Source organism: Hirundo rustica, chromosome 6 (genome assembly GCF_015227805.2).
Source record: "Hirundo rustica isolate bHirRus1 chromosome 6, bHirRus1.pri.v3, whole genome shotgun sequence".
Lineage (NCBI taxonomy): Eukaryota > Metazoa > Chordata > Aves > Passeriformes > Hirundinidae > Hirundo > Hirundo rustica.
The window spans coordinates 56,219,181-56,229,731 of NC_053455.1; the positions used below are offsets into that span (position 1 = coordinate 56,219,181).

At 39.3% G+C, this 10,551-nt stretch overlaps 1 protein-coding gene across 7 annotated transcripts in view; it reads left to right on the top strand.

Annotated features, from left to right (window-relative positions):
- KIAA1549L (KIAA1549 like) overlaps positions 1-10,177 on the top strand; it is a 125,241-nt gene extending 115,064 nt beyond the window's left edge. For all 7 annotated transcript variants that reach the window (XM_040067949.2, XM_040067948.2, XM_058421105.1 and 4 more), the window contains 2 exons: positions 3,339-3,487; positions 6,528-10,177. In XM_040067949.2, the coding sequence (XP_039923883.1) occupies positions 3,339-3,487; positions 6,528-6,809 (431 nt within the window). In that variant the 3' untranslated portion in view covers positions 6,810-10,177. The remainder of the gene's footprint in view (positions 1-3,338; positions 3,488-6,527) is intronic.
- The last annotated feature ends 374 nt before the right edge of the window (positions 10,178-10,551 follow it).

Consider the following 10,551-nt stretch of genomic DNA (forward strand, 5'->3'; position numbering starts at 1 on the left):
TATTTATGAATTAATTGATTTAATCATGAGATGAAGCTGATACACTGTTTTGATGGTGTCTTGATAATATTTAGCTGGAAGAAATAATTCAACTGGCTTCTTATTGTCAAAATGTGTTCTCTTGAAGAGTCACGGGAAAGAGCTTACAATATTCAAAATAATTTTCCATTAGTTCCAATTAGTTTGAAATTGGTAGGTTTGTTAGACATTGCTCTGTTAATCTGCCAGAAAAAAATTCTTTCTTGGCTTCCTCAGAGGTAATAGAGAGTTATCTGCGTTGTCTTTGACTTTACCTACTGAGAACCATAATATGGCTAAGCAAATGAATTAATTTAATACAGTAGTTTTGAAGGATCCATTCTACTCTCACTTATTGTCATACCATCTTAAAAGGTGCAGGACCTGAAAGGAGCAGATGCTCACCCTCCCATTTCAAAACATTTCAAGCTATAAAATATGCCTCACTACCTAGACCTCTTCTTTATATGTGCAGTAATGTGATCTGTGGGATACACTCTGTTATTGGATCCAGTGATGGGGAGATTTTATTGCTGTGTGTTGCTGAAGAGTGGCTGCAGTTCAGAAGAGAGAAAATTACTTTCCTGTACATTGTGGAGTTTGCCAGAATAATTCTGGGAGTAGTTGAAGGAAATTTTCATATGTGACAGGTGCTACAAAAGGCTGTAACACAAGTAAAGACAAGGACAGTTGTGAGAAATGTTCAATTGTAATACAAAGTTTCTAATGTTTGATATGCAAATAAGTTTTTATAGCCTCAATGCATGAAGAAACATTGCTGCAGGTGCTGATCTGGGATGTTAATGTCACTCTCATCCAGCCCAGATCTAAGATAAGGATGTTGCAATAATAATTTAGGATAAGGAATAACATCAGCCAATTGAGTATTCATTTTGAGTAGTAGCTCCTTTTGCTGTGGTTAAATTAAAAGAGCGTTTTGGTATTGAAGTCATGCGCCATGTACAGGGGCAGCATTTTCTTCTCCGTACACGTTACCCTGGTTTTCCTGAGTTTTTTAAAGCCTTTTGAATTTTCATAAAATGGAGTCAGATCTTTAGCTATGGTGCAATATTAGAAGCAGTTTTACCTGTTTCCCACATATGTAACATAAACAAATCCTTTGTTTTTCGTTCTCTGTCCTTTGTTTGCATATTTCTAACCTGAAAACAATTGTAACTGACAATTTGTCTGGCCACTGAGGCTGAAGGGTGGAAACTCCAAAAAGCCAATCTTTGGCCAGACCCACAAATGTATAAAAAGTAAGAAATAAACAAAGAGGCTCTCTCCGCCCTGTCTCAGCTTTGAGTCGGAACGGAGGAACCTCTGCCCTGGAAAACCTCTCTCTCCGTGTGACTGCTTTCCGAATCGCGGTAATAGTACACACACAAAGACTGCTCAATTTTAACTTGGCTAACTCATTTAAATTAGCAACCCTTGCGCTGTTTATGACCTGGAAGGACAAATCATTGACCACACCTCTTCCCTTAGCCCACCCTCTTCCAAGCCATGGGGCTGGAGGAATTGGGATAGAGGTGGTATGTTTATGCTCTGGACAAAAATGTTCCACAAACAATATTTTACTCTTCTTCTCGTGCCTTGATTGCATCCATATCAATTCTGGCCTGGGACTGGATGGGAGGCCATTGAGAAACTGTAAATATCTGGGTTTATGGGGATGGATGTCACTGGTGGAGTATTTCTATCCCTGTGCACATGCCCATGCAATGTCCCAGCATCTGTCAGAGTAGGCAGCATAACCCTCTTGTAGATTGTTCAGGAGCAAAAAATGTGCCAGGGCTGTAAATGAGATTCTGGGGGATGGGTATTTGAAGCAGACAGTAATTGATGCTAATTCAATTATACTCTCTATGAATTTCAGGGAAAGGCCCATGCCTTTGTAATTTTGTCAGCATAGTGGTATCATAGCTACAAGAGCAATTAGTAGCAATATTCAAATGATGTGCAGTTGGAAGGGGGAGAAATTTTATTTTCTCTGCATTGATTCTAGTACAAAGAATCTGCCCAGCTGTGTAATGTTACTGTGCTTCCATTCCTCAGTGAAAATATTGGAGTTGTGCTTTGTTGTGTTTCTAAAGGATTTAGTACCCTTCTGCTTTCATGTAAATTATATTATTTTTGCTATATTCTGTGAATCTGAAAAGTAAAATACATGTCCATGTAGTATAACTGAGTAAACTAAAACCCTAATAACTGATGAAGATGATATGCAGCTGTCCCATCCAAGAATTAGGGATGAGGATTTCACGCCCTCAGTGTGATGTTGGCGATTCGCTGCTGGAGCCTGTCTTTGCATGTAAATAGACACTAGAGGAAGGAAGACTTAACTGGGCAAGAAAGTTGTTTGTATTCTATTTTTAACTAGGTAAATACATGGAGTTATGGTAGCAAATCTCAAGGGGAATATGCACATTAGGATGCTGGTCTTCCAGACAGCCCAGTTATAGCCTGTGGATAATCTCTGTACCAAATTGTTCTCTGCATCTCTGTGAGCCACAGGGATAAACCTTCCCTGAAAGCAGACGTGACCATATCCAGAGATTTGGCTGAAACTTATGCCAGCATGGCTGGCTCCTTCCACACAAACTGAAGTGTGATAATGGGATTTTAATCCAAGAGGCTTCCTGGTTATTCCTATGCATGCATCTTAATCAAGAGGTGACAAACCAGATTTGGAATCAACAAATATTTATTGAAGTTATAGCTGTGTAATTTGTGGCAGTCATAGGCTGTTCTTGGGAAACGAAATGAACAGGTAGAACCTCAGTAATTTTTGCAGAATTATTGAAATTTTATGATGGAATTGTTGAGAGTAGAGCCTGTTAAACATATCAGTCCCTCATTTTTGTAGTTTTTTTTGCTTAGAGATATTAAGAAAGACTGGGTAAACTGTGAAAAGAAAGGTGCCTTGCACTGAAACCCATGGTAACAACAGCCGAAAATTGAATACAAGGAAGCAAACTTAAGGGGGGAAAAGTCTTTTCTCTAATGAGTCAAAGTTTTGTCGAAGATCATTTGTTACAAGGATCAAGTCCTAGGGACTCTTTACCTGAAGGCTGTGCAGGGTTATGAGGACAACTGCAAATCTTGCCTTCTCCAGTATTTCCCAGCATTATGAAGAAGCTCTAGTCAGAGGGTGGAGCAAAAAAAAAACCAAACAAAAACAAACCCAAAGCCCTAAACAAAAAAACCCCAACAAACAAACGTGAAGTCCATATTTCATAAGCACAGTCTTCTGATTTACAGCTGAAAATCTCAGCTATCAATGATGCCTACTCTTTTTTTTTTTTTTTATTTGACAGGAAACACGGTACCAGCAGTGTTTGCCATTCCAGCCAACCGACCTGGCTTCACGGGCTATTTCATCCCAACTCCTCCCACTGCCTACAGGAACCAAGCCTGGATGCCCTATGCTGGAGAGAATGAGTTGCCAGGGCAGTGGGCAGACTCTGTAAGCATCCTTGCTTTTCTAACCACCTGTGTTTTCTGGCCTACAAAGAAGCTGAAAAGGATAATTTTGCCTTGAATGGGAATAATCTCTACTAGTGAAAAGCCATAAGAGATGGCGTAAATACTTCAGGTGTTCATAACATGAACTGTAAGCAAGGTCTTTAGAAGGTGGAATCATTCACTAGGTTGGGGCCTGGCACCTGTTTAAAATTGGTGGGTTATATGTAATTTTTCTTTCCCAAGAAAGGTTAAATTTTTGAATAGATGTGTCAGGAGAAGGTGATGCTGCATCTCAAGGCAGCCTTGAGCTGTTTGAAAATTGGGGGAGCATCCTGGAGGCTTCTCTCAAGACAGCCTGGCTCCCAAATTTTACCTCCAAGCACTACTGCAGCCCTGCTGTGCAGTGTTTCAAGTCCTCCCAAAGGCTGGAGTGACAGATCGTAAATTAAATAGTTAATTGCACAATCCAAGACTGGAACTGAGGTAACTTTTAGCCAAAAGTAAACCTACATTTCAAAGAACTGAAGTTGAAACATCCTGAAATGAATTGCAGTAGTTTATCATGTTCAAAACAATTTCTCAAATGTAGGGCTTTTTTTTACACTAGGGAAAAAAGGATCAATTCTTCTGCTCGAGCTCACATCCGGTACTTATGCAGAACCACTCTGGTTAAAAAACCTGGGAGATAGATTCAATTTCCTTGTGCAAATTGTCAACAGAACATTTTAATGAATTGCAGTTGAAATCTAAGTTGGCTTTGAGCAGCTAAGCAAGAGACAACACAGTCATATCAAAGTTCCAGGGGGCAGATTTTTGTAGTTCACTCTTTATTACTGCTCCTGATGCCTGTGAGGAAAAGAATTCAATATGACTTTGAGATGCAAGTCTGAATTTGAAGGCTGAACTGTCAGAAAAAAAGCTATTCATTTGTAAGCTGAGCACATCTGCTGACATGCCCCTGACACCTGGAGGCTTGTGATGCTTTCTTCTCAGAGCTGCCTTTTAAAGCATGAAAAACTTCATTTTCCTTTGTTGTTGTTGTTTTGGTGTTTTTTTTTGTTTATTTATCTATTTTATGTGTGGTTTTAACCCTTCTGACATCTTAAATCCAGGAGGCCCATTGTATCTTAGCAATGATTTTAATTTTTTTCTCTAAGAAGGAAAAAAACTAGCCATGAAACAAATAAGGAAATTTTACTTGTCTTCCATTGGTTCTCCCTTTTGTATCCCTACTCTTGGCTGCAGTCCTGTGGAAAAAGTCAGTTATCACTTGTCAAAAGTGGAGGCTGAAACAAATGGGTCAAAAATGCAAACCAAGTCTCCAGCCCCCAGCTCCTTCCTCTGGAAGGAGAAGAGTATAACCCTTTTGTGGGTTTCCTTGTCTTCAGGGAAAGAGGGACATAAGAATCTGTCTGAAAAATAACCACGGCAATACAGAATTCAAAGGAAACAAATGTCCCTTCTAATTTAACTTAGCCATGGCAGAGCTTTAACAATTCCTTGTTACTCAGATTTTCAGCCCTCCAGTGGCTTTGCAGAAAGAGGTAAAAATGCAGAAAGTACTGCAGTTTCTACAATGAATTTGAAAATCTGTCAAGAAATTGTCTTTATTTGAAAATCATTACTGAAGGAGCTAGTAATAGCACTAGCAACATAGCACAGTCAGAAAGCCTGCATAAAAGTGAATAGCATAAAGATCCCAATACTCAGGGTTGGAATTTCTGGACACATCCTGGTTTCCGAGCTTCTAGATTATAGCTTGATCACAATTCCAAAATTTTCTTACAATTATTGAGACCAGAGCTTTAAATATCTATAAGATTCTTTATTTTTCACACATTTCTGCTAGCCTAGACTGTAAACAAAGGAGTAGAGGAAACAGGAGATTTGACAACAAGGAATTATTTTATAAGTTCAATTATTGTACTATATTATTGTCCGAGACAAATGGTAAGTATTGAAACACTAAGTTCTGTGGGACAAGGCAATTGTATCCACAAAGCACTTATTTTCCCAGCTGCCCGATGCTGCTAGTGGAAACGGGAACTTGGTGGCCTCTAGTGGCGTGTTCACGTGTTGTTCTAGTAAACTAAGCAGAGTGCCTACATCTAATGATCACTTTCATGACATACCTGCTTCCTGCATTTGTCTCATCACACCGTAGTGAACCTTTGACATTCTCTTCAGCATTTGATGGATACCCAAGGCTGTGTAGAGAATGTGTAAGTCCTAATGGTCAGGCTTCAGGCATAAAGCCTTCATCAAAATTAAGGCCTGTAGATTCCTGTTTTATGGACTTTTAGAAATCATAAATACTATTTTTTTATTTGATGCATTAAAATCTTCTGAGTGCCAAAAAGACTGGTATCATGGTTCATTGATTTGTGAAAGAAATTTAATCTCTCACTGTGACTAAAGGGCCTATGTTGTTGTTTTAGTTTTAGCTGGTGTAACATGGGGCTGGAATCTGTGAAGTTACAAAACTTAGGAATCCCTCATGTAATTCTGTTAAATGTGACCAGAAATCCTGACACTTCCGAGCAGTCAGACACCCCTTTGAGTCTTGAGTTTCCAATCTGGTGCACCTGAGCTTATCCTTTTTGTCTGGATCTGGATTCTGTTAGGAGCACTGAGACCAGACCACTTGGCTGGCTTGGATTAGACAGTAGCTGCAAATCAGAAAACTCTGCTTTTCTGTTCTAGGCTTTTTGTTGTACTAAAATCATGCTGTTTGTTTAAAACCAAAGTGTTTGCTAAGCAGAGAGCACGCTTTCAGAAAACCTTTTCCCTTTTGGAGGTGATGATAAATGAGGACAAGGAGATGTTTTTGCTGCCACAGCTGGGACATTGACACGCCCATAAATGGCACATGCCAAGACAGGCATTTGTTAGCAGAAGCTGTGAATTCTGAGGTTTGCATTCCCTCAATTTGGTCCTCTCTGTCACATCTGACAGTGCCCCAGGGAGATTTGTGGTCCCTGGCAGGCGGCACCGCGGGTCGATCGTTCCGTATAATTCTGTGCAATTCCAATCCTCCTCAGGTCCCACTTCCTGGCTACATCGAGGCTTACCCGAGGTCCCGCTACCAGCACAGCTCCCCATCGCGCCTGCCCCGGCAGTACAGCCAGCAGGGCAGCCTGCACCCCAGCCTGGAGCAGGCTCCGCTGGCCTCCGCCGCCGCCTCCCAGCAGAGCCTCACCGACAACGACCCCTCGGACGCGCCGCTCACCAACATCTCCACGGCTGCCCTCGTCAAGGCAATAAGAGAAGAAGTGGCCAAGCTGGCCAAGAAGCAAACGGACATGTTTGAGTTCCAGGTCTAATAAATCTTCTGTGCGCAGTGTTTGTGTCTTGCGGCCCGGGGTAGCCAAGGAAGCAACTCCTTTAATTTTCAGCTACAAACTTTCTGTGAATTGTGCCAAAGCGATGGCATTTTAATCTGTCTGAAAAGTCAACGCTATGAAATGACTTAAAGCAGAGCGACGGGACTCCGAAGACATGAAATTCCGCTTTCCAGCTAAGGAAAAGCTGCCAGGAAACTTTCATACTGATGAAATCAACCATATGCAATTGTCCGTCACTTTGCTCTTGTATTATGACCCATCATCGCTAAAGATGCTGCTGAACGTGTCAGCGCCACAAGAAGTTTGATTTGCAGGCCCAGAGGTGGAGCTGCTGAAAATAACTTCTGCATGCCAAAGCTTTGATTCAAGAAGAAAAAACCTGCAGAACAGGGTTTGCCTGAAGGCCACGGTTGGCGTGGCAGTGGCCATGTTAATTGTCTGCTGTGGGACATTGTATAAGTGGTGCTGGTTTCAGCAATGCAGAGTCGTTTCAGCCTTTTCATCCCGGAGACTGTATTCAAACCAAAAGAAATCAACATGATTAAGTAATAGATAAAAATCCTGTAAATAGCTCAGAGTCTCTTCATCCTATTAAGCAGTACAAAAATAAGAGAGGACTGCGAAGAAGGTGAATGACTTTTCGATATTTGGTGGCTGCCTTGTCCCTCAGTGCCACTGGTGAGTTGTGGAGGAGTTTATGTTTCAGCGTGAGAGAATACAGTGCATGAAGAGGCAGCAAAGGATATTGGTGCTAAAAGCTTCCAAGAGAAACGAAGAAAGGTTATTCGTGTTTGCTCCATAATCGGGCTTTTCACTCTGAATGCATGTGAAGCTGGTAAACCTGAGACCTTTAAATCCTTCCAACCTGGAAAAATGAATACACTTCCTTGGACAAGGAAACCTCTGTTCAACACAGTGCTTTTTTTTCCTCTTTCTTTAACAACGCTATCTACTAAAGTGATGCCAGAAAGTGCTACCTGAAGCTGCAGTTGATTTTGATTACGCTGGCACGGTGAATGCGCACCCAGGAAGTTCTGAATGTAGAGGACCTAATTACTATATTAACATGTAAATAAGTTAACAGTTACACGGATTAACAAAAATACTAATGTTCTGTGAAAAAGAGAGCATTGCCAGAAATGATGTTGACTTTATACTGTGCAAGATAAAGGTCACTGATTGTTACACTGCGTTGTGGTAGGAATCCAATTCCAAAAGGAAGTTTGGATGGGACAGTAGTTAATATTTTGCAAATAGTTGTACAAACTAGTTGGAGATCATGAACAATTGTTTTCGGTTCCTTCAGCAATTAGCTCCAGGAACTGAAGTTGTTGCAAAATTTGTTGTGTTGGGTGTGTTTGATGTCAGCTGGAGTTAAAGGTAATGTCCTTCATTTCAGTAGTTATTTATTTATCCTCAAGTACTATTTTGTCTGATCATTTAATTTCCCTGAGTTTCTTTGGTCTTAACTGATGTGGGAAAGGGAACTTGGTTTAGCTTTTTGGCCATCAGTAAATTGAGAGGAGAGACAAGACTAGAATAGGGGATAGAAGAAGGAATTGATGAAGCACAAACTTTTAAACAGAGCTATTTTTCCCCCCTAATAATTATATTATAAACCCTGACTGAGACTGTGATCATAATTATCCTAGAATATACAGATATCTTCTGCTCCAATACCTTGAATATTGCAGAAGCATTTGGAATGCTAGTTAATCTTTCAATAAATGTGAAATTTAATTTTTATTATTTAAAATCAGATATAAATAAAATGTATTTTTGTAATTTCTATGTATATATTTGCTATATATTTATATAAGTGACTAGTCTGCTATAGTCAGAAAATTTCCATAAGCAAAGTGGAAAAAGAAAAAAAATGAAAGAAAGAAAGAAAAAAACCCTGGTCATTTTACTGATCAATATAAACCTGCTACTTCTGGAGCACACAAATATACAATTGGGTGACTTGGATATTAAACAACCAAAGAAACTCAAATTTTCACATAAATACAAGTCTAGTAAAGGCTGGCTGCTGTCTCAGTTACCTGTCAGCAGATAATACTGATATTATCAGTGTAACACAACACAGCCAAATTGGGTCAAATTAATAGCTGACTAAGAGCATCACACTTTAGAATGACAACTGAAAAATACTGGGCTAAACTCAGTGTGCCACAGAAAGACTGGTTCTGGTTGGCTTCAGTGGAAATTTCACTCACCGAGAGCAAGGATGAGTTTCTCTATTGGGCTTTGCCTATAAAAGCAAATTTCACTAGGCCCCTTGAACAGAATTCTCTTTATTTTTCGGTCACTTGGATCACTGTAACATAAATGGAGACATAATGGAAGAGCAGCTGACTTTTATTTAGCTGGCTTGACCTAACCTGGGAAGTGAAACCCACACCAGGTCGTGTCAGCCACATTTTGCATCTGCTGTACTATCTCAGTTTTTGAGTGATTCTTCCATGTAGCCCAGTGAAATTTTGCAAGTAAATGGGCCCTTCTAAGCAATGGGGGAGAAATGTGCTGTGTAATAAATTTCTCTCACTTAGGCTCCAGTTTTGCAGAGTTATCCTGAGGCTGAAACTATGGAAGCAGCCATGGTCCTGTGGATGGGCACGCTGAAGCCATAGAGGTGGAAAGGGTAACGTGACAATGCGTTCCCAAAAAAGTCACAGGAAGCAGGGCATTCCAGTTTTAAACAGCATCTTTTGGACACTTAATTCTGTTTGTAAGCCTGTTCCCATTCTTAAATTTTAGCAATTCAATAGTTTTACTGAAAAATGTGTAATGAGGGTAAAGTCTCATATATCTTACACAATGAATCTTGTAGCTTGCCATACTAGAAACTAAAAATTTTGGAAAATACAGACATGTCCAGGGTTTGGATGTCCACAGAAAATGGAAAACCCCCAAACAAAAGCATTTAAATAGCCTTCTAGAAAGAAAAAAACAATTTCAGGAAAGTTAAACAAAGTACTCTTCATACTTCTGAAGAAGACCTGTTAGAGTTTCAAAATTAATTTTGTTTGGTATTATTATGGATGATGTGCAGTCTATTGAATATTTCCTGAACCATCACTCTGGATCCATTGTGGTGCACTTTATTCAGAAAACCATCTTACATTCTTCATTCATGATGCCTTTTTATCCTGTTTGTAATATGTTTCTGTATTTTTTTTTTTTTTTTTAAGTATAAAGTAAGATTATATCAAGACAGTTAGGACATTCCTGGGAAAGAAAAATCATGCTGTAATATTTATACTGTCTGAGCACAAAGCAATGATAAAGTGAAAATATAGTGTATAAATAATTTGTAATATAATAAACATTTTGTATGGCTACAATTACAATATAGTTTTTCAATACTGATTTCAAAGAAGAAAGTATTTGTGTTTGAAGTTATAACCTCGTCCAGATATATCCATGCCATTTTTACTGAGAAAAAAGTAGTAATTTAGCTTTTTCTACTCAATGCCCCAATTTTCTTTAAAGATATGTTCAATGTTCAGGTGAAAGTACTGTCTACTGTGTACACAAAATGTTGATGTTCTGACTAATATCTGTCTTCAGATTTGTAAATCATCAGTAGAAACAGTTGTAAATGAAACAACATAAAATTCCTTCTTGGTACCTGTGTAATGACCACTTTCAGCTGGAAAACTACGTGTGACATTTATTAGCATCAGTAGAACAGTAACTTTAAAAAGTTAAAAGGGAA